The sequence below is a fragment of the Juglans microcarpa x Juglans regia genome, chromosome 3S (genome assembly GCF_004785595.1).
Source record: "Juglans microcarpa x Juglans regia isolate MS1-56 chromosome 3S, Jm3101_v1.0, whole genome shotgun sequence".
NCBI classification, from domain to species: Eukaryota; Viridiplantae; Streptophyta; class Magnoliopsida; order Fagales; family Juglandaceae; genus Juglans; species Juglans microcarpa x Juglans regia.
The window spans coordinates 877,797-901,679 of NC_054599.1; the positions used below are offsets into that span (position 1 = coordinate 877,797).

Genomic DNA, 23,883 nt, shown 5'->3' on the forward strand with positions numbered 1-23,883 from the left:
AACGAGACCTAAATCTTTTGACTAAACTGCCCTGTATATTCATAATGGACGGCATGCAGAAAATGCGCTCTAGTTGAACTTTTTATCGATAAAATAGATTATTATTTTTAATATTGTTTTACTTAATAATTAAAAAATGATAATTAATAAATTAATAATTTTGATTTTTAAAAATATTTAAAAAATACATTTATACTTACCGATACAATGCGGCACCATTCTCAATAGTCAATCCTCTAACATTATCTATAGAAAAAATTTACACAATCTTTTACTATTTAAATAACTTCTATACATCACTTTTTTTTTAATTTTTATTATTTTCTTCTTTTATCAAATATTTAATAAATAAATAAAAGAATTAAATTAGTTTAAAAAGAATAAACTAAAAAAAAAAAATTTAATATTCAAAAATTTAAAAATTTTAAAAAATATGGTGCGTAGAAGTTAGAAAAATTGTGTAGTATTACTCCTATCTATACGGTACAATGAATTAACTGGTGAAACGTAGACGTGGATATATGGTCTATTAATTTATAATAAGTTCTATATTTACGATATATAAAATGTGAACGGACGTAGATATATATAATATGCATGCCTGTCGCACAAGCTTTCATCTTGAAAAAATAGTTTGGATTTAGAGATAAGTTGAGATAGATTAAGATGATTTATAAATAGTAAAAAAAAGTTAAATTACTTATTATATTTTATGTGAGAATTTGATAAAGTTATTTTAAAATTTTAAAAAGTTAAATTATTTATTATATTTTATGTGAAAATTTGATAAAGTTATTTTAAAATTTTAAAAAGTTAAATTATTTATTATATTTTATATAAAAATTTTAAAAAATTATAATAATGAAATGAGATGAATTGAAATAAATTAAGATAAATTTTGAATACAAATGAGACGTTAATTTGTTAGATTTTCAAATTTATAATGCAGCTGTCTTTTAATAAAATTCATCAACTACACTTTTAATACAGCCAATACCAATACTCTTGAGTTGTCCACTAGCGGTTGGCTAAAATTGACTAAACCTTATTGGCATTATTATATTGTGACAACGACACTCTTGGCCTTTGAGTACTGTATATTGGCTAGAGACGTACATCACGTGGATGATCTGCGAGCTTTCATCTGGGTCCACCTTTTTCATCTGGGTGAAAACTTACTTTGATGGGTTGCTATCTAGGCAGCGAATTTTAACTTTCATTCCCTTAACTTTACACGTGGGTGGCTGTTGGTGCCAATTTTTCTTTTTTTCTTCATTTGTTCTCGTAAAAATTTTATCTTATTTTATTTAATTATTATAATTTTTTTAATTTTTAATATAAAATAAAATAAATAATTTAATTTTTTTAATTTTAAAATAAAAATAATATTAAAAATATATTCTAATAATATTTTTTTAAAATTTTTAATTTTAATATCTACTCATCTCATTATAAAAATAAACGAAAACTAAGTTTCCACCTAAATGATAAAAAAAAAAAAAAAAAGTAATTTCCTTATAAAAAAGTAATGCTAGCACGCACATTAAGCTGCTAATCAACTTTTTGAAATTTGATTAGCACTTTAAGCTGCTAATCAACTAGTTTGTCTTTCGTTCTTTTGCGAATTAATTTCTTTTGCTCGATGCTACTTAATTAAAATGCTATCTTGGTTGCTGCTGCTTCATTCCTCAAAATTCTATAGCTAAATTAAGCTACAGCCACTACTACTACTGATGGCAGTAGTAGTTGCATGGACTCGTTCCAACACTTATATACATTGATCAGATGGAGTACTCGTCGGACGCTAATTATGAATATGTGATTAATGCACGACGAGGAATGGCTCAAAAACTGAAAAATAGAACTGCAGGGCCTTCCAACACTGTCTGAACAACCAGACTCCCCACAGAATATATCCCATGAATACTCCATAAGCCTTTTCTCTTTGCTCTTCAAGTTCAGCTCCTGTATATGGAAAATAAGAACATATTATCCACATAATCGATTCATCAAAGCTGTCAACCAACCATATACAAGAAGCACACTACACTGAAGATTTTTTAGAAAAAGGGAAATCAAAGAAAAAAAAATTAAAAGAAACAACAATATGCACTATTTGAAACACAATTTAAGACACTCTCAAATGACATCACGTACGACTACTTGTGAAAGGCAATAGCAGAGAATGGCGTAGTGAAACACCTGAAAATAAAAACAGTCATCGTGGAAAACAAATACCTTGATTGGTCTAAGAACAACAGCTTTTTCTCTCTCTTGGCAAGTTAATCATACATAGCTTTGGTGCAAACTGTCCTGCAAAAGAACCCAATTGAACCTCACGATAGAAAATTCTAATGATCACAAATTTAACCGAAGGAGGCCAAAAGTGGACATTTAAAAAACTTAAACCATCCATCAATGGTCCTCTGATCCCTTGCCTGGGGAAATGGTTTCCAATGAAGAAACGTAAGGAGGTGCTATGAGAGAGGGACGAGATTGTTTTGGCTGATGTGGGTCTAAGACGGTGTTCCTAGTGCAGAAGGCAGAAGAAAAAAAAATAATAATTCTTCTATACACAGTCGCAGATGTTTATTGAAAAAAAAAACAAAAATGAATCTTACAGCAGAAGGGTAATGGTTTCTTCTCGTATAGATGTTGTGCAGTTAACTGACACGTCAGCTGATATTTATTAAAAAAAAAACAAAAATGAAGACGAATTAAATTAGAAAACAGGGATGAAAATCCATTTCGTTTGGTTAGCTGCTGCAGTGAAGCATAGTATAGAAACTGTTTTTTCAGGTAAAATGATAATGTTTTTTTTCACTTAAAATGCAACATTGAAAATCTATAAAGGAGAGGAAAAAAAATGTTTATGCTCTAGTAGGTCTTTCTACTGTGTCAGAAGCCCTTCTACTTGAAGTTTTCGTGTTGATTTTCTTCTTCTTTTACTTTTTCAAAGAGGTAGGGTCTTTACTATCTGCTGTTTGAAACTTGCTTTGACGTTTGGCCTGTATGGGTTTCCTTATCTCTGTCTAACATTTTTGAAAGACAAGTTTGGGTATGAATGGTGTTTGTGAGTGACGGTACTTTTATTTCATGAGGAACTTTACCTTTAATATTCGATCTTAAAGTGGGTTTCTGATATGAGTTTTTTTTCACATCTTTTCTCTCTTAAAGTTCTTTTTTTTTTAAGCGTGATTTTGTTGTATTTTGGAGTTCTTTTCTGCGTGGTAAAGCTTGCAACCTGCTGCATTTGGGCACTTGTTTCTCTTTGAGAAAGCATTTGGAGAATTTGACTTTCTAATTTTAAGTGTGGCACGAGGGTGGAATAGTGTCTCAAATGAATCTTAGAGTTGTTTTTCGGCTGGACGGATAGAAGGGGCAGCAAGGGAGAGAAAAGGGGAAAGGGATCGAAGAAACACAGAGAGGTCTCGGGAAAGGAGAAACACAGAAAAGGGGTCGAAATTGGAGAGAATGAGGGAGGGCTGGGGAAATGGGGCAAACTTAATAAAATTAAAATGGCGTGGTTTTTCTTTTATCCACGTTAGTGCCGTTTGCCCAGCGCTTGCACTAGTCAACTACCTCCAACATTTTAAAAAATAAAAATAAAAACCCAGTTGGGTAGTAGAGAAGTGGTACGGAGTGGTATCATTACCCATATTTATATATAATTTTATTTATAGAACTTGTTTTATTATTTTTTAATTTAAATTAAATTTCATGATTCTAAACATATCAATAAATGATATTTAGATAAATAAATTTTTCTTAAATAAATTTAGCATTTTCCTTTTAAGAACGTTTTTTGCTACACAACCAACTACACTACACACCATATTTTTTTTTTATTCTTACTAAATTAATAGAGTTCTTTTAATTGTCATCCGTACACAACATACTTGTTAAGAGAAAAAAAAAAACAAAAAGTCAAAATAGATGTGTGGTGTAAGAATGATTATTAGAATTTTTCTCTTAAGAAAATATTTTGCTCAATGAGTAGTGCTAGATAAAATCATAAGGTGTTAGTCTCACATATTTTTTCTCAAACGAGTGTGCGAAACTTGAACATCCTAAAACTGTAAATATTGATCATTTGTCTTTGTTTTGGCCATCGTAATCACGTGTAAGATCTTTGTTTCTTTTTTTTTTTTTTTTTTTTTTTTTTTTTTTTTTTTTTTTTTTTTTTTTTTTTTTTTTTTTCTAGAATGACCACATGCATCTTATATAGTGAGTTATAATACCCATTCCACTTTCGTATGAAATATCGATGCCTTGGAGAGTCATGCACGTTATCTCGTACTCGCTTTGTAATTGCTTTATAGCCACATCCCATGATCTGTTGATGCGATGTTATAAAATAAACATGCTTGTGGATTGAGAAATGTTTTATATAGATTACATAAAAATAAATTTATAATTAAATTGATATGATTTTATGTGATATTTTAAATCTATTTTATAATAAAAATAATTTTATAATCTAATACGTCATTTTGCATATTTACTTTTAAATGGCTAAAATATTTCTTTTGTGGATTTATTAAGATTTTCAATTACGGCAAGCAATTCAATTATGACTTTTTAATACAAATTTTGAAATCCCAAGAAATAGCTAGCACTATATATTATGTGCTCAATTTATACTTCAAAACAAATCATTCAAATTCATTTTTTGATCGATCTTTTTAGAACCGTTACGTCGATGCACTCGTGAGAGTTGTTACACGTCATGTGGGTGTGGTAATTTTGTCTAATACTCCGATTATGTGGTTTTATTTCGATATATGTAATTGTTTGGTCGCGTATTTAAATTTGTTGGGATTCTTTATTTCTTTCTTTCTTTGTATACCTTGTGATTCTTTCATTTGGATGTAATTGTGATAATAAATTACTTTATTTAACAGAACTGTTTCTAAGCGATCGGGCTATTATATGAAGTAGAGTAGCCCTCCTATCAACTGTTGCTACGTCAAAAACCATAAAATAATTTCAATACTCTCAACCACACATAATAGATCATTTGCAAGACACAAATTTCACCCATGAGCCCCTCCCTTGCATCTTTTCTTCTTCCCTCTTCCATCGATCACACAGACTCACCATCCATTTGCATCGATTTCAACTCCTCGAATTGCAATCGAAAATTTATAAAAATCCCTTCACTCGTGAGCTACCTGAACTGCAAAACCCCTTCCCCAATATTTTAAACGCTTACTTTTGTCAAACAGTTAGGGGACTTAAACAAGTTTCATAAAAAAAATACTGGCCGAAGTATTCAAACACTGACTTTCGTATGTATACACGTAAACAAGCTATAAGTATTCAAAGACCAAAGAGAAAATTTATGTATAGATATAAGAAATCGAAAGCAAATGCAGAGGTAAAGAAACGTTCTAGGTCAAAAGCAAACTCAAGAAACTCATAAATCAAGTTTATGCGAGGGATGGTCACGCATGCGAGAGTCGTCAACCATCATTCGCCTCTTTCGTATAGTTTATGGACCTTTCCAATCGATATAGCTTTATTTTTCCTTTTTTCGCAATTTCTCTCGATACGATCAAAATTTCATGGATGTGTATAGTTTCTGGACGGTTCCAATCGATATTGTAATACCCTCGAACTCCTTCAAACCGGTCAAGTTTTGTCACGGCTTGGTGGCAAGGTCCGTTGGCTCTGTGTTTTTTGCACTTTCGCTGTGATGGGTGCTTTGGGGGGGAAAAGGAACGAGGGCACAAGAGAGAGGGTTACGATGAGTTGTTGATCAAGTGTAAATAAATGCACAGTATGTAAAATAGAAAACTTACATGAGGGCTATTATTAGAGGGCTGTTGATTGAATAAAAACAGCCGAACCGGTTTGAAGGATTTCTCTTTATTTAAATAGAGGTACTCGATCGGCTGTCTGTTTTCCAAACTCCAAGAAGAAATGTTGTTAGTGGACACAATTAACGAGACCTTTTGATGTGAAAAAGAAAAGGAAAATGGAAGTCCTACCGCTCACATTTGTTTTTGTATTTTTGTAGCTTTTTGTTTTACTTTGTATCAACTATAGTTGTAGGGTACATAAATATAATGCAGTTATTTTTTTAAAAAATAAGATTATTAAAAAATTAAATTTCTTTTTATATGAATCTTATATTTATTTACTTTTTTTAAAATGATTATATGACATTTATACACTCACGATTGCGATTATAATTTTTGAAAGAGAAATAACAACATCAACTAAGACTCTGTTTGATATAAAAATGATTTTAAGTCATTTTAATTTATTTTATTTAGTTATTATAATTTTTATATAAAATATAATAAATAATTTAATTTTTTTAATTTTAAAATAAAAATAATATTTAATAATATTTATAAACAAAATGATGCGTAGAGGTCCAATTTGTATTCGTAAGTCATCTCAATTTATTTCAACTCATCTCAATTCATTTCATTATTATTCGTTAACTTTAACTCATAAATCTCATTACTATTCACAATTTATCTTATTATTATTCACAATCTATTTTAACTTATTTTAATTCATCTTTAAATATAAAGGATTTCTAAATTTTCTTAAATTTTTCTTTATTTTAAAAAGTTCCTCGATCGACGAGACCAGATAGGGAACAGCTTATACTGTAGTTGATGCAATTTTGAAAAGACAAAAAATAAAGTGACCGAATTTTTTATACATATTTGTAGTATTTGATTATTTAATAATTATGGAAGGATTTTCTTAATAACTTTCAATATTTTATTTTAATTTTCAAGATATTTAGAGTGATTTAAAAAATATTTAAAAAAAAATAAATTACACCGAATCTTTGATGGAAATAACACTGCTCTTTTGAAAAACCACATTGATATTATATCATAATTTTGTCAATTTTACAGTTTATCTTATTTTATCATTATAATTTTTTTATATTTTATATAAAATATAATAAATAATTTAATTTTTTTAAATTTTAAAATAAAAATAATATTCTAACGACATTTTATTTAATTTTCATCTCAACTCACTATATAAAATAATCTCGCTACCCTTAAAGTAACCTCATGCTATAATGGCCATGAAGCAAATTAATTAATTAATCTATGATTATAATTTCTTATATATTGCGTCATGGATATCAGGAGTCTTTGATCCTCTTGATCTATGATTAGAATTTCTTTTATATTGCATTAAATCTTTGTACTGTATTTTTTTATTATAAATTGAAATAAAGTAATTTTCTACAGTTCAATGAATTCTAGACACGTTATCAAGTTTTAATTGATTGCAGTTTTCTTTCACTTTTCTTCTATCCTACATGACAAGGATCACTCTTGACACAATTTTCTTCCTATCCATAACGTGTTATCGATGTCCCATTGCTCATCTAACAGTACATGCATGCTCGAGTCCTGTTCTCCTTTCCCACCCCGTAGAAATAAATGATCAAGGTTTGAAAACTTTATCAGAAGTAATTAACCAATTGACATGCTACAAACCGAAACCACCACATTGTCGTTTTCTAGAGTACTTTGGTAGGTTAATTAATGAATTATAGTACTATGGTCAATATTGGGCCACGTATGCATCTGAATATAGTACTGATACTATTGAAGTACTCTAATCTTTTTTATTTTCACAAATTTTTCAAACTATTTTATTTGATTTTCTCTTAATATTTAAACACTTCAAATATAAATATTTTTAAATTTTAAATGTTTGTTTTTTTTATCTAATCATTAATTAATTATTATAATTCTTCAAAACTTTTAAATAAAATATAAAAAATAATTCAGTTTTTTTAAATTTTAAAATAAAAATTATATTATAACCATCTTTTTAACTTTATAATTTTTTTTATTTAATTTTTTTTCTTTCATTTCAACTTTTTTTTTATTTTTTAAAATCTCATAAAATATTTTAATTTAAATCATTTTATTAGTCTTTATAAATTATCTTATTATTATTTATAAATATTTTATTTCACTTTATCCTATCTCATGTGTGTATAAACTGAACGAGGCCTAGGCCAGCGCATGATTGAACTACGAAACAAACAAGGCAGGCATTGGAAACCAAAACCTAAATGATAAAAAAAAAAAGTAATTTCCTTATCATGATTAGGTAGGTAGGATAATTATTATGTCATTTCATCGATCCGAAAACATGCTTGCACGCACATTAAGCTGCTAATCAACTTTTTGAAATTTGATTAGCACTTTAAGCTGCTAATCAACTAGTTTGTCTTTCGTTCTTTTGCGAATTAATTTCTTTTGCTCGATGCTGCTTAATTTAATGCTATCTTGGTTGCTGCTGCTTCATTCCTCAAAATTCTATTGCTAAATTAAGCTACAGCCACTACTACTACCGATGGCAGTAGTAGTTGCATGGACTCGTTCCAACACTTACATATATTGATCAGATGGAGTACTCGTCGGACGCTAATTAATAGGAACAATTAGTAATTAAATAGGCATCTTTCGAAGAGTATTTTAATTATTTTCTATTAATACAATTATAATGATCATAATCATCTGATCACGACTAATTATTTCTAGCTAGCAGTGCTACTACTCACTATAACAAATTTAACTTTTAGGAACGAACTAAATTTCATTCTTAAAAGTAATTTTTTTAGATAAAATTTAAATTAAGTTATCTCAAAAAGTTTTGTCCGTTCAAACGGATAAAAATTCAATCGAACAATAAAATCTTCGCGGAAAGTAATTTATTATGCCAGGAAAAGTTCAAAACCATTCGAACCGAAAATTTTATTGTTCGAACGAAAAAGATTTGATGGCAAAACCTGGCAGGAAGTTTTCTAGACCGTTCAAATGGAACATATTTAGTTTAAGCATATTTAAACACCACATTTATACATTCGAACGTATAATATTAATCTCGATACGTAACTCAAAATATAAAAAAATATATATTATATATACGAATTCAGAAATTCATTTTATGTAATTAATTTAAAAATATTTTAATGATTTCTTTTTTGTTAAATAAGATTTTTAGTTAAATAAATATTATTAGTCATACACAACATAATATAAATCAATAATTACTCCAGAAAAGACAAAATATTTAATTTATAACTAAAGCAAATTATTAAAATATCATATATACTGTTCATAACTATAATAAACAAATATAAAAAAAAAATAGAAACTACTGTGATGCGAGGTCTTTGCACATATTTTCGACTGCAGCTAATCATCTCTCTACCTGTGTCAGTCGAGTACTAAGCATGACCTGAGTTGTATTACTGGCATGAATCTCTGTACGTAACTTAGAGATACTAGCATTAACATCTGTACGTAACTCAGACATGACAGTATGCACTGCATCGATCACCGCTGATGTGCGTATGCCGTTCTCAGCAAGTAGTATGCCGGCCATCTTCTCGCGAGTAAATGTGCGTGATGCCTTAACCTATATAGATGCCTCTGCCTTTGTATATGCCTCACCAGCCGATACTCTAGGATCTACTAGTTGTGCATCTCTCTAAATATCAATCCTGTCAGGAATAGGTCCACAAAAATGAAGTCTCGAGTGTCCTGTGCCCCGTGATAGGGTGGTGCTATTGATCAGTCCCATCGACTCCCGTGCACGCTCGGCAACTTCTGGCACGATCCCGAAATATAGTAAAAATCGAGTGATCATGATCCCAAACGGCAGTATATCTGTCATAATGTACCGAGCTTCTGATCGGATCCTCTCAAATATATACCTCACAAGTTCGATCGGAATGCCATGAGTGACTCGTATCATAAATTTCATTCGATCTATGCCAACATCGATCTTGTGCTGTCGAGGGTCAATATTATTGACGATTATCAAATTTATGATCTTGAAGAAAGAAGATAAATATGCCTGCCTCATGCTCTTCTTCCCATCGTACACTGGAGCATTTGGACCAACAATCAGGTCTTTGACCTCATGATCAACGAGTGTATCAACCTCATCTGTGTAAACTGGTCCCTCGTCCTGAGCGGTCTCTACATCACCTAAAGGATTAGACTGTCTAGATAGCAAGTTCGGATAGGCATCGACCAACTTAGGAATACTGAGATATGCAATGAGTCCGTTCGTTGAAAATATAACAGGAGTTCCTCGGACACAAATCTTGTATGCCCCTCCATCGTCTAGGCTGGCACCACTGAGCTCTTTATAGAATGCAACAACGATGTCAATATATAACATGAGCTTCATTCCTTTTTCTCATTGATCTAGGATTGATGTCCAACCACGATCATTGGATACTGATGGGATAGAATGACTCTCCCATATAAGAGTCACAAAATTAGACAGTTTTACCTACCGCTCAAGTAAAACAGTCCGTTCTTGAACTGTATGGATGGAAGGCTCGCCTGATCTGCCATTTTTACGGCCCCTATAAGACATTATTATGAACCTGAAATTTAAAAAATAAAATATATATATTCAACATTAGTGATAAAATCCAATATTAGAAAAGATTCACAAAATTATATACTAATAAAAATTTAATAAATTAATTGATAGAATAATTTAATAAAAAGATGAAAATAATTTAATAAGCTAATATAAAGTAATTGGTTCGAACGAAATCTGTAGTGGTCGAACGTAAAACATCTTGTTTGGTTCAAACCGTTCGAACATCAAAAAATGTTCAATCGGATAGGTTAAACCTGTTCGAACGCGTTCAAATGAAAAACAGATCGAGCTCGCTCATGGTTGAGTCAACTTAGCGGCCATGAAAACACTTAAAAATATGTCGATTTGGTGGGTTTCTTCGACAAAACACATACTACTCTTCATTTCTAAACATCCTACGGTGGATTTGTAGTGTTCTATTGTGCTATTGATAGAAAAATACAATTTTTTTAGAGAAAAACAAAAAAATGATAAAACTCTAAAAATAAACAGTAAGATAACTTATAAAGAGCATACATTTACTTTAGGTGAAAGAGTGTTCGAGGTGGGTGGTGATTATGGTTGCTGACAACGACGAGTTATGATCATTCAAACGTTTTCTCTCGTTTGCAAACGGTTGTGACGATGGTGTTGAAATGGCTTCATCCGTGATTTCTTATATTCGCATATCCATTTGAACGCAATCTTTAACCATTCAAACGGCTTTAAGATATTGTTCGAACGATAGTAGTTAACTATTCAAACGATATTTGTTTCAAATTTAGTAAAAATGTATATTATGATTAGTATATGTTTTAAATGAAATTTATAATACTATAATTTAGTATAATATATATATTATTATAGTAGATTATATATACTATAATATATATGTAATATTATAGTATATTATACATATATATACTATGCTAGTATAATATTTTAAATGAAAACATAATATCTTATGTATATTTTATTATAGCATAATAGTAATATGTTATAATGCTTTACTATCAAAGTATTATATATGATAATATATATATATATATGAAGTGGAGGGAAAATATCTCGCCAATTAGTGACTCGTAGATTACCGTTCGAATGTACTTTATCATCATTCGAATGGTTTATTGCAGTGGTTGGAAGATATCCCTCCAATTAACGACTTGTGAAGTACCGTTCGAATGTATTTTTCACCGTTCGAACGCGTCACTGAAAATTTTTGCAAGCGAGAAAACTTGCACATTGAAACTTTTTCATGTTCGATTGTCAATTATTTCCGTTCGAACGGTAAGTGAGAACTAAAAACATTTTCGCAATCTGTCAGTCCCTCATTTTGCTCTCTTCTCCGTTTTCTCTCCAAAATCTTCCATTTTCTTCACACAATCCTTCATTCTATCATTTATCAAAGAGGGTTGCACACTTATTTTGCTTAAAGGTATAATTTTCTTTTTTATTTTATTTCCAAATCAATTATTGATTCTATTTTTTGTATATATATTGTGTGGGTGTTTATTGTAGAAATCTATACTTTAATATAAGTGTTTATTGGATTAAATTCGAAATATTGGTGTTTATTAATTTTATAGTTTATATATATATTGTGTAGGTATTTATTGGATTAAATTTGAAATATATGTTGTATATTTGTCATGTTTCGTATATATAGTTGCTATTCGAAGTATATATGTTGTATGTTTGTAGTGTTTTTTCAAAATGAGTTTGTAATGTTTTCTGAGATTGTGTTTCATCTAATCTGACTGGTGTTTGGATTCTGGATTGAAACCGTTCGAACACTATAATGTTCCATTTGAACTAATTATCCTGTTCGAACAGACATTTAAGTATTCAAACGGTTGTACTCATGAGTTGTGATACTTAAAAATAATAAACATAAGAATTATTATTTTTTAAACTCATATTAATGCTTGAAAGACAATTAATTAAAAACTATGAGGACTAACTTAAAAAATAATAAAATTAATTATAATTAATATTTAAAAATACTAAATATAAGAATTATTAATACTTAAACTCATATTAATGCTTAAAAGATAATTAATTAAAAACTTTGAGGACTAACTTAAAAAATAATGAAATTAAATTTTAATTAATACTTAAAAATAATAAACATAAGAAGAGTATATTTTTTGAACTCCCCTACTGGTCGACGTTAAAATTGCTACATAGTCTCGATGTTATGCATATTGAGAAAAATATATGTGAATCTGTGTTAGGAAGATTGATGTAAATTGAAGGTAAAACGAAGGATAATATAAACTCACGGAAAGATCTAAAGCAAATAGGTATCAAACCTGAAATACACTTGCAACAAAGTGGTTCGTCTGTCTACATGCCAATGGGGTTGTATACATTGTTAAAGAGCAAAATGACTACATTTTGTGAGTGGTTGTAGAAAATTAAAATACCGGACGAGTATGCCTCGAATCTAACAAGGTTTATGCGGACAAATGACTGGACTAAAAAGTCATGATTGTCTTGTATTTTTACAACGTATCTTGCCTTTTAATATCCATGGGTTCTTGACGAGAGATGTGAGGGTTGCGTTAATTGTTTTGGGTGCATTTTTTTAAATATATATGTGCTAGAACGTTGAATGTAGAAGTTTTGGATCGTATGAAGTGGGAAATTGCTATAATATTGTGTAAGTTGGAGAGTATTTACCTACCGTCATTTTTCGACATCATGGTTCACTTATCCGTTCATTTGCCACGTGAGGCTCGACTTGCAGGACTAGTCCAATGTAGATGGATGTATCCCATTGAATGGTTTTTTAGAAAGTTGAAACGCATAGTGGGTAACAAGGTCCGCCCAGAAGGATCAATTGCAGAAACATATACTAATGATGAGTGACATAAATTCTATTCCAAATACTTCCATGACGTTAACACAACGTTTGATCGGCCGGAAAGAAACTTTGACGTTGACCAAGCAAGACAACGGAACGGGTTTTTGTATTTTTCTAACAAGTATGTCCACTTGGTGCTCAGCGTGGATATGATTTGTGTAGAAAGGAGTTCGAGAAAGCTTAGTGTTAGTGCTAAACACGGACAGAAAAATGTAAGGTGCATAAAGATGGACTGTCATGGAAGCTGGTATAGAGAATAGAAGTTGGCATTGAAAGGAAATAAGTGAACAAAACGGGGCGTAGCAAGTTGTAACAGAAATAACAGCATTACACTTAAGTGACAAGGTGCATATTGACTGTAACAGAAATAACTGCCTGGAAGTGCAGACTAGGCTCATTACGACGATGTTTTATTCTTCCTTTTCGTTCTATAAATAGCATTGTAATAAGTAGAGTAAGGCATTGAACAATCTTGATAGAAGTTCTTCATTTCTTGTAAGGAGGTTCAGGGTTCCTCGAAAACCATTGGCAAAAATCAATAAGAGTGGTTCTTGATTTACGTTCTGGTTTGTGTGAGTGAGTAAGGTTACTGGTTAATTTTCTTGAGTTCCATTATTGTTTGGTTTGGCACCTTACACATATCTATGGAGGAATTGGGTAAGGCGAGACGGAGAAAACTGGCGACAGATAGAGTGCTAACATGCGCCGAGAGCCATGGGAGTGAGTTGGGGAACAATAATCAGCAAGTCACAAGAACAAGGAAAGAAAAAAGGGGAAAGGATAGAGGAGGCAGGCAAAACGGTGACGTTTGCTTTTGCTGAGATGGCAATCGAACGATGTTTGGGTGGGAAAGCAAAATTAACAGCTGTGAATATATTTTTTGTCTTTGGATAAATTTTTTTTTTGGTTGCCTCCAAAACCTAAGAGCATCCTCACTGGCTTGGTCAAATTCATCTTTAAAATTTAGCTAATATCACACTTTTTTATATTTTTCTATTCCATTTAAATTCAATCTCCACATTGAATTATTCATTCACTTTCTATATGATAATAAAATATTATTAATTTAATAATTTTTTTTATTTAATTTATTTTTATCACATTTTGTAGCTCTACCGATTAAATGTTAATAATAATTATATTCTAATTAGATTAATATTAAAAAAATCATATTTTCAAAAATCATTTAATACTAATAACAAAAAATATTTGATTAAACTTATATAAAATTCTATCCAAATTTCTTAATTACAAACCAAATAGTATTTTTGCTTAAAGTGAGAAACTAATATTTTAATGTTTGATGAATCAATTGTAGTTCTTTATCTTTCTCCAACCACTATAACAAAAATCTAAATTAATTTAGATTTGCTCAATTCAATGTTAGATATTTTTGACATCAATTATGTAAATTTTAACTGACATTCTCATTTGGCCAAGCCAATGAAGATGCTCTAACAAAAGAAAAAGTCAGCACAAGTTTATTTGTGTGTTCCAAACTCTCCCTTCAAAGTTCGAAGATTCCACACTCTCCCTCGAAGTTCACTTCCCCCATCCCAAATAATAGAAAACTTTATATATCATATTAGTAAATTAAAAAAACAAATATGTCCACCATTTTGATGCTAAATCCTCCTAAATAAATACCATATTATTAGTTCCTTCTACCTAAAAAAATAATTTAGTCACAAAAATATTTTATAAAGTAAATTCATAAATTTATGTGATTTGATATGATATGTCAAGTTTTAAAATTATTTTTATACTTTTATCGTAAATCAAATCTAATGTATCACATAAAATCAAATCAATTTGTTAACTTATTTTTAAAAAATCTCTTAGAATTCTAGTCATTAGACCTTCTAGGGTGGTGAATGCTTGGGTGGTCAAATCTTAAATGTTTCGTTAAAAAAAAATGGTCATTATTTTAAAAACCAAAAAATATATATAAAGGATGATAATAAAAATATGATCGAGATTGTATTTTTCTTATGATCTAAAGGTGCAAGCCGAAAGACATTATCCATGCATCTTAGAAAATAATAAAACAAAAAGGGATTCATTTTGATAAAACCACACACACAGACATATATATAGAGAGAGAGAGAGAGAGAAAGAGAGAGAGCACTTGCGTCGTCCTTCTCTTCAAATAGCAAAAGGCCTGATATAGCATCTTATTGCATCGTGAATAAGAGTGGCGTGCGCAAGATTGATGTTAGGCTACAAGCAAGGGTTGTTAATAAATAATAGCTGGTTCTGAGAAAAATATGAAGTTCATGGAAGTGGAGCTCCTTTTGAGTTTCTCATTAATTCATTCCTTTCAGTGAAAGGAAGCGTGGCATTTGAATATGGCTAGAGATACATAAAACGTTGGCTCGCTACCTGATCTTCTGGTTGATCTCTAGTCCCCATTTATATTTGCAATATGCATTATGATACATTTCACTCTTCACCTTATTGCTATCAAGTCCGAGAAAAATGGCTGGATAAGAAATTACTGGTAGATTCAATTCGATTCTGTTGACTAATTATGAGACCAGTATTCCGAGACAAGCTGCCCAAAAAGTGAACCTTCTCTCTTCATTAGTTTCGTTGGCTCATCAAACTCCACTAGTTTCCCTGAAATAGAATGGAACGATTTCTTTCAAAAATCTTCAACACTTGATAATTCACTGCACATCTCTATCAACTTTTTCATATTTGTATGATGTCGTTTGTCTAGTTACGTGGACATTAGTATCACCTCCTTAATTCTATACACTAGCTGTTGGACCCAACAATTTGAGACATACTAATCTTTTACCACAACGGTCATACAAACTGATACGATAGTCCTATGTGGCAGTGCATGTCAGCAAATAAACTGAAATGGGTCTTATATATGTTAGATTTAAAAAACAAAATAAAATAATAATTTAAAACAAAACTTTGGTGTTCGGCCACCCCCGTCAGTCCATGGGGGCAAACCACTTTTTTTGGGGGTGAGGGCCAACCGCCCTAAAGGGTGGATAGATCCACACCCTGTGACCACAAATTGGCATGGCAGTCCTAGTTGGCGGTCCTATGTGGCACTGCCATGCCACGCAATGACCTGACATGACACCCATTTTCCTATGTTTTTTCTTATTTTTTAGTTTTGTAGCTTATCATTATTTTTTATTTTTTGAAGCTGACATGGGTGCCATATCAGGTCATTGCGTGGCATGGTAGTGCCACATAGGACTGTCACGCCAATTTGTAAGGCCCTTTCAAGTTAAATATAGGATTTACCATTAGAAACATAGTTGGCATACACTAATCACTATCAAGGGGACAACACCCCCATCCCTCACCCTTAAAATAAAAATTAATGGTCAGTCCAACTATCTTAAACGATGATGCTGCCTAGGAAATATTCTAAGGATGAGGGTTAGGGTAATTAATGTAACTCACCATCACTGATGGAAAGAACCATTCCGCAATCCATCACTGTTGGTATCCTGTGGGCGACCGTAATCACTGTACAATCAACAAATTCAGTCCTAATTGTCTTTTGCAGAATCATGTCTGTTGCATTATCAATTGATGCAGTTGCCTCATCAAGCACTAATATCCGACTTCTCCTTAAAAGTGCACGCCCCAAGCAGAACAATTGTCGTTGTCCCTGGCTCCAATTTGATCCATCTTCAACAACTAAAAAACAGGTTTTTTTTCCAAAACAAATTAGTTGTCATTGGTGAACACAACCAAAAGTAGATGCAGACAGTTTACCAAAATGTCAGAGCCTTACCAACGGAGTCTAAACCCTTTTTTTTCTCCTTCACAGCCTCTTGAAGTTGACATTTCTCCAGAACCTTCAAATGAAAATCACCCCTTGTTCAATATTCCCAACCCATGAGATAAACAAGCAAAACAAGAATGAGACAGACCTAATGACTGGTACCGAAACAACCAAAGGTGTAAGAGACATGAAGAAGTACCTCCCATATTTCCTTCTCAGAATGTTGAGACAAGGGATCCAAATTATATCTCACAGTACCATTGAAAAGAGTAGGATCTTGAGGAATGATTCCAAAACGCGACCGCAGATCATGAAGTCCAATCGTAGAAATGTCAATGCCATCTACTATAATCTTCCCTCCTTCTGGCTCCACTAGACGAAATAGAGCACCTATGAGAGTAGTCTTTCCACTGCCGGTTCTGCCAACAATACCTATTTTCTGCCCTCCTTCAAATGTGCAACTGATTCCACGAAGAACAAGAGGTGTATCGGGCCTATATCTTATCTGTTTTAAGGTCAAAATTCTCAATTTCTTAGACTCTTGGCATGATAACCTTCTGTAATTCTAACAATAAAAGCAAATAAATATTTACCTGTAAATCAAGTATCTCTACTTTACCCAAAGAAGGCCAATTAGTTGGAGGACGGCTTCCTTCTATTACTTCAGGGGCCTCATTGGGTATATGCATGTATTGGTTTACCCTTTCTACAGAAATGATGTAATTTGCAAGAGTACACTGGTTTTGTATTGAGAAGACAAAGGACATGTTTAATGAAAGACCGTAAGAAATTGCCATTCCAATAAACCCTGATACAGGAGTAGTTGTTATATTAATAAAAATCTTCGTAATAAAAAGAATCTGATATAAACATTTTGTGGCTGAAAATGACTCAAAAGTGAATTTCTAAATTGAAGCATCCATAAAGGAACTGTAATTACGAGAAGATTGCTTACTTACCAGAGCTAAAAGTTCCAGGAGGAAGCAAAACCATGCACAGTGCAGCAGATGCAAGAACAATTGCACTGATTGTTTCTAATCTTTGGATCAGCCACTCATTTGCAGCAAAACTGTGGAAGAAAGGACTAGCATTTGTGTCTATTAGGTCAAGATTTTTTGCAAAAAACCGGTCTTCCTCCTCAAAAGCTCTTATAGTCATGGCTCCTGCCACAGACTCCGCTAGATGATTTGCTACCAAGGACTTGGTTGTGCCATTAATACGCATCAGCTCTTTTGCAGAGGAAAAATAATATCTCTGTAGATAAAGAATGACATGACTGTTATATTAACTATTCATATAAAAGAGAATTAGGATAAGATTTCCCCAAGAAAAGAAGGATGCTCATGTTTTGAGAGCAAGGCAAGAAGGCTGTGACTAGTATACAATTGATCCTATCAGCAAAAAAAATGTCCCTTATTTTCAAGTTTTTCTGCAACAAAGAAATAATATCCATTGCACAGAAAAGAGAGAGGTCAAAATAAACACGCTAGAAGAAATGAATGGATTAGTTGGTAACACAAAATTGCTTACAAAATACAAAACAAAAAGGATTAAGTAGCTCAGATTAGTCGGTACACAACAAGTTTTAATAATAGCATCACATATCACAAGTTAAGGTTTAAAGATTCCTTAAAATGTGAGTAAGAAATGTGTTGCATGAGGGAAAACTTAGACCACTGAGCGTTACAAATATACGACAAGTATGGTGTTACCTGCAAGCGAATTGCTAGATAAACCATTGGTATGGAGACAAAAAGGACTTGCCATGTAACAACAGCCAGTACTCCAAGATTTGCATAAGCATTAGTGGTTGCCCCAACAGCATATGTAAAGCTGAAAGGAACATCGAGATCAACAATACTCAGATCAGATGAGACCTGTACAATAACAAAAAGATACAACACCTTGTTACTTTCACAAATCATAATCAATCTATGAAAACATTTTCTGTTTGAGATGTATACCCGACTAAGTATCCTTCCCAGAGGCGTGGAGTCATAAAAAGACATGGGTGCACGAAAAAGGGAGTTCAGAAGCTGTGAAAATAAAGATTTTGACGATTGAAGACCCAAAACAACCATGGAAATCGATCGGCACAGCAAGACTAGTGTTACAGAAAATCCAATCAGCAAGTAAACCATGATCAACCGCAATGTGCTGACATTGGGATTTTCCACATTAGCAGCCATCCAAGAGTTCTGTGATATCTGACTAATCACGAATAGAAGGTGACAGAGACTGGCCACGGAGAAGTACAAGAACCCCTTGTTCTGATTGAGATATTGTACATAAGGTTTAAATCCTGCGTCTCCTATTTCTCTTTCTTCTTGCTTAATCAATTGATCACCTTTAGATCCTTTAAATGTCTTCTCTATGTATGTCTTCCTGATATCTCTGGCAGATGTTCCTCGTTCCTGGGCAGCAGGAACATCCGCAAGCCTATCAGAACCAGCAGTCTCTTTGTGTGCATTGACAAGCTCCTGAAATTCTTGGCTTGAGGCTAATAAATCATGATAAGGAGCTGCTTGTTGGACTTCCCCATCTGACATCAGCTGTCAACAGTATCAACGTACTTAGATTGATGTATTGACAGATTTTGACAAGAAATAATATCAATAAACAACAAATTGCATAAATAGAAAAGTGAAATTCAATAAATTATCCATGTTTAGTTACTAGTTTTTCTGATTGGTGGAAACTTAATCTAGAAAAGTCGGGGATTCCATCCAATTGGAATGTATGTGCAGAGTGACCAAAAGTTATAGTAACATATCTTATTTTTTGGGCAATCAGAGTCATCAAGATGGTTTTATAGGGGTGATCCATTATATGTAGACCTGATGACAGTTGAATTCCAACTGCACCATGCATAACTGTAGATCAATGAATCTCGCTCAGTTATAATGTATCATCGGTTTGGATGTGTTTGCACAGAAACATGTGGTCATTCAATCGGGCCCCATCCAATTAACAAATTTGAACAATACATATATCACAAAGAATTCAAAGGAAATAAATGACAAATGTTGACGATCGCAACTTAAGTTGAAAGTATACTCACCAAAACAGAATGAAACGCAGGCAGGAAATCAACTTGATGGGTTACAAGTAAAACTGTCTTCCTTGAGAGTGCTTCCATAACATATTCCTGCCAAGATGTAATTACTTTCCACTAAAGTTAGTTATTGACTTAAGAAGAAATAGCATGGCGATAGAAAATGTGATTACATTGAATAAGCTTGAAGCAGTCTGGGCATCAACAGCACTGAATGGATCATCCAAAAGATATATATCAGCATTCTGATAAAGGGCACGAGCAAGTTGAATTCGCTGCTTTTGTCCACCACTGAGATTAACTCCTCTCTCCCCTATCTCGGTGAGATCCCCATATGGAAGCAACTCGAGGTCCTTTACCAGTGAACACCTTTCAAGCGTTTCTTTGTACTTTTGGCTGTCCATGTCTGACCCAAACAAAATGTTCTCCTGTATCGTTCCTGTCTGGATCCATGCCGTTTGGGAAACATAGGCAATCTTCCCATAAACTTGAATCTGTAAATTCAAGAAATGTAACCATTTTACTCATGGATGGTACATGTTGACATTTTGCAAGTCATGATAGGACCGCATATGTATTTACGCTAAGTTGTTCATAGTGTTTAACTCTAATAGAAATTGGTAACGCAGGGAAACATAAGATGAGAAAACTTGGCAAGAAATAAAAAATATATTGTAACACTAGAAAGAAAAGCAAAGGGCAGTAGGAACTTACGGTTCCCTGAATATTTGGAACCTCGCCAAGAATTGTTGCTAGAAGGGTTGATTTTCCCGAGCCAACTTCTCCACATATAGCCACCTTTTCTCCAGGTCCGATCTCTAGATTTATGTTTCTAAGTGTGGGCTTTGGTAAATTTTCTTCCCATGAGAAATTGGCCGAATTTATAAGGATGGTATGGTTTACTGTCTCCACGTTGGTCTTCGTCCGAACACTTGCACTCTGCAGCTCCGGCGCCTCAAGGAATTTTAAGATACGTGAAAATGCAACCTTTGCTTGAATGACTACTCCAATAACATCAGGGATAGATGTAATGGGATCCTGAACAAGGCGTAAAGTTGCTACAAAAGTGAAAACATTATTTGCATGTAGAGGAACTTTGAGGAAATAACATGCGCCAAAGGTTGCAGCAGAGACTAAAATAGGGGATGTCCAAAAAAGAAAGGTATTATATGATTTTAGCATTTGCACCGCTGATAACCATTTGTACTCTTCCTTCCTCAAATTTTCAATTACTCTCTTGAAATGGGTTTCCCATGCATATAATTTCAACACCTTCATGTTGACAAGAGCCTCAGTACTAGCCTTCAGTCTCTCATCTTGTGCAACCATAAGCTTACTTTGAAACTGATGCTGCAATTTTGCTAGTGGAGCATTCCAAAGCACAGTGAGGATTATCACCACCAAAGCTGCGATTGTTGCTAGCCCCACTGCACGAAATAGAATTACTAAAACAATACAGAGCTGGAGGCTTGTTGTCCAAGTCTGATGGAACCAAAATGGGAACTCGCCAATCCTATAAGCATCCACAGTAACATAGTTCATTATCTCCCCTCCTGAATGCACTAGCCTTGCAGCGTTTGATAACCTCAGCTGTTTCTTGTAAATGGAAGCTGTGAGCAAAGACCTCACTTTTAGGCCAATAAGTCTGCTTCGGAAGTACCACTGCCTTTGTGATATGGATTCTATGCTCTTGGAAAAGAAAAGCGTTATGGCCAATACATAACCTTCATATTTAAAACTTTCTTTCCCCTCGGCAACCAAAATGAATGCATTCAAAAGTAGAGGACCCATGGACAGAGTGATAATCTTTAGCAAAGCAAAGAAACCAGACATTAGTATCTCTTTCCAATGGCAAACAATAATTGTCCTCAGGATTGATGGTTGAGAAGATGGTTCTTTTTGCTTCTGTTTGTTCAGTTGCTCCAAGAACACCAAATAGCAACTTTCTGCTCGATCTGCCTCGCGCAAGTTGGGAATATCTTCATCCTCAAGTGTTTTCTCCCTGCCCCTTTTCATTAATGGATTCAACCACCAGAATGAAATTCTACTGAATAATCCGGCTTTGGCAAACAGAGTAACGGAGCCAACAGCGTCGCTTTTACTAATACCATTGGTTTCACCATTTAAAGGCATATACAGGGTACTTTCATTGATGCTCTCATCACTTGTTTCATATTTATACCCCTTAAAAGTACAAAACAGCAACCATATGGCTCCTGGAAAAGAAAGGATATCCAATGCTACCTTAATGGATACTTCTTTGTTTAAAATGGCACCAGACAGAGATAAAGAGCAAACAATTCCAGCAAACAAAAAGGCAAGAATGGACAGTAGCCGCAATGGTCCTCTTGGAAACTTATATCCCCGAAGGCTCACGGTTAAACTCACCAACAGCCATGTGATCCCCTGTACCATTATTAGTATCCACCAATTAAGAGGCAAAGCAGTCTTGGTTTTCCTCAACTTCTCCTCTAAAATCCAAATTCCCAAGCACGAGTACCCAAATCCAAGACAGCCATTGACAATTGAAGAAACTATCTGCAAATTTGAGAAGCCTTCAAATCGAGCTGGAATGTGAACTGTTTTCAATGGCGACTTCTGAAGCATATTCAATAAAAGCATGACCAATAACAAGACATCCAAACAAATTATGAATATGTGATTAATGCACGACGAGGAATGGCTCAAAAACTGAAAAATAGAACTGCAGGGCCTTCCAACACTGTCTGAACAACCAGAATCCCCACAGAATATATCCCATGAATACTCCATAAGCCTTTTCTCTTTGCTCTTCAAGTTCAGCTCCTGTATATGGAAAATAAGAACATATTATCCACATAATCGATTCATCAAAGCAGTCAACCAACCATATACAAGAAGCACACTACACTGAAGATTTTTTAGAAAAAGGGAAATCTAAGAAAAAAAAATTAAAAGAAACAACAATATGCACTATTTGAAACACAATTTAAGATACTCTCAAATGACATCCCATACGACTACTTGTGAAAGGCAATAGCAGAGAATGGCATAGTGCAACACCTGAAAAAAAAAACTGTGATCGTGGAAAACAAATACCTTGGACTGGTCCAAGAGTTAATCATACATAGCTTTGGTGCAAACTGTCCTGCAAAAGAACCCAATTCAACCTCACAATAGCAAATTCTAATGATCACAAATTTAACCAAAGGAGGCCAAACGTGGACATTTAAAAAACTTAAACCATCCATCAATGAAAGATTTTAAAATGTCACAGATAATGAGGAGGCATTCAAAATGACATAAACAACTGAACCAACCGACAATATGGATAAAACGCCAATCAAAAGAATCCACCTTATGTTTTGTAAATAAGTAAATCAAACTAACCAAGATCGCACGCAACCCAAAGTCACAGGCCCAAAAAAAATTTGTCCCTTCAAACGTTAAAAAATGAACCAAATACGGATATGATCTTTTTTTGTTTTCTGGCATATATCATATATGGACGCAAGACGTTACAGTCATGTAATTATGGAAATCCGGGTTCGTCTTTCGTGGGTGATGAGGTCATGAGGTATGGCTCTCCCTGTATGGAAGAAGTTATTACGACAAAGAGAGCAGCAGAGAGGGAGAGAGGGAACGAGTTTTTTCATTAATAAAAAAAACCTTGAATGAAAGACAAATATAATCTTAATGAGGTTGGGTCCGAGTAGGATGTCGTGATGGCTCACGTCTCTCTTTACATGGACATGTCTTCTTCTGGTTGTCGTCATTAAGAGAAAATACGTGGATTAGAGTCGCCTCTTTTTCCTCTGAAGGTTGATGCTCGCT

General features: G+C 33.1%; 1 protein-coding gene and 1 long non-coding RNA gene across 3 annotated transcripts; both read right to left on the bottom strand.

Moving 5' to 3' along the window:
* Window positions 1–1,809: 1,809 nt before the first annotated feature.
* On the bottom strand, window positions 1,810–23,476 carry LOC121257707. Of its 2 annotated transcripts, none has more exons than XR_005939266.1 (3): window positions 23,440–23,476; window positions 2,239–2,313; window positions 1,810–1,965 (listed from the first exon to the last, which is right to left on the bottom strand). It is a non-coding gene; the product is annotated as an uncharacterized LOC121257707 (long non-coding RNA). The 2 variants fall into 2 exon arrangements; XR_005939265.1 differs by having other exon boundaries at window positions 2,239–2,335.
* On the bottom strand, window positions 15,391–22,857 carry LOC121257705 (ABC transporter C family member 10-like). Its single transcript, XM_041158868.1, has 11 exons — window positions 20,785–22,857; window positions 20,244–20,564; window positions 20,077–20,163; window positions 18,980–19,567; window positions 18,728–18,892; window positions 17,975–18,269; window positions 17,609–17,823; window positions 17,215–17,520; window positions 17,025–17,088; window positions 16,688–16,927; window positions 15,391–15,874 (listed from the first exon to the last, which is right to left on the bottom strand). Exons 1-11 carry the CDS (start codon window positions 22,840–22,842, stop codon window positions 15,780–15,782), a joined length of 4,434 nt encoding a protein of 1,477 aa, XP_041014802.1. The 5' UTR covers window positions 22,843–22,857; the 3' UTR covers window positions 15,391–15,779.
* Window positions 23,477–23,883: the final 407 nt, after the last annotated feature.

Bases quoted from the DNA above. Each gene is read 5' to 3' on its own strand.
- LOC121257705 (XM_041158868.1), bottom strand. From the start codon at position 22,842: ATGGAGTATTCATGGGATATATTCTGTGGGGATTCTGGTTGTTCAGAC. The intron at 20,164-20,243 runs GTAATCACATTT...ACATCTTGGCAG, and splicing joins CTGCTTCAAGCTTATTCAAT to GAATATGTTATGGAAGCACT. The intron at 15,875-16,687 runs GTGAGTTACATT...ATTCTATTTCAG, and splicing joins GGTTCTTTCCATCAGTGATG to GGAAACTAGTGGAGTTTGAT.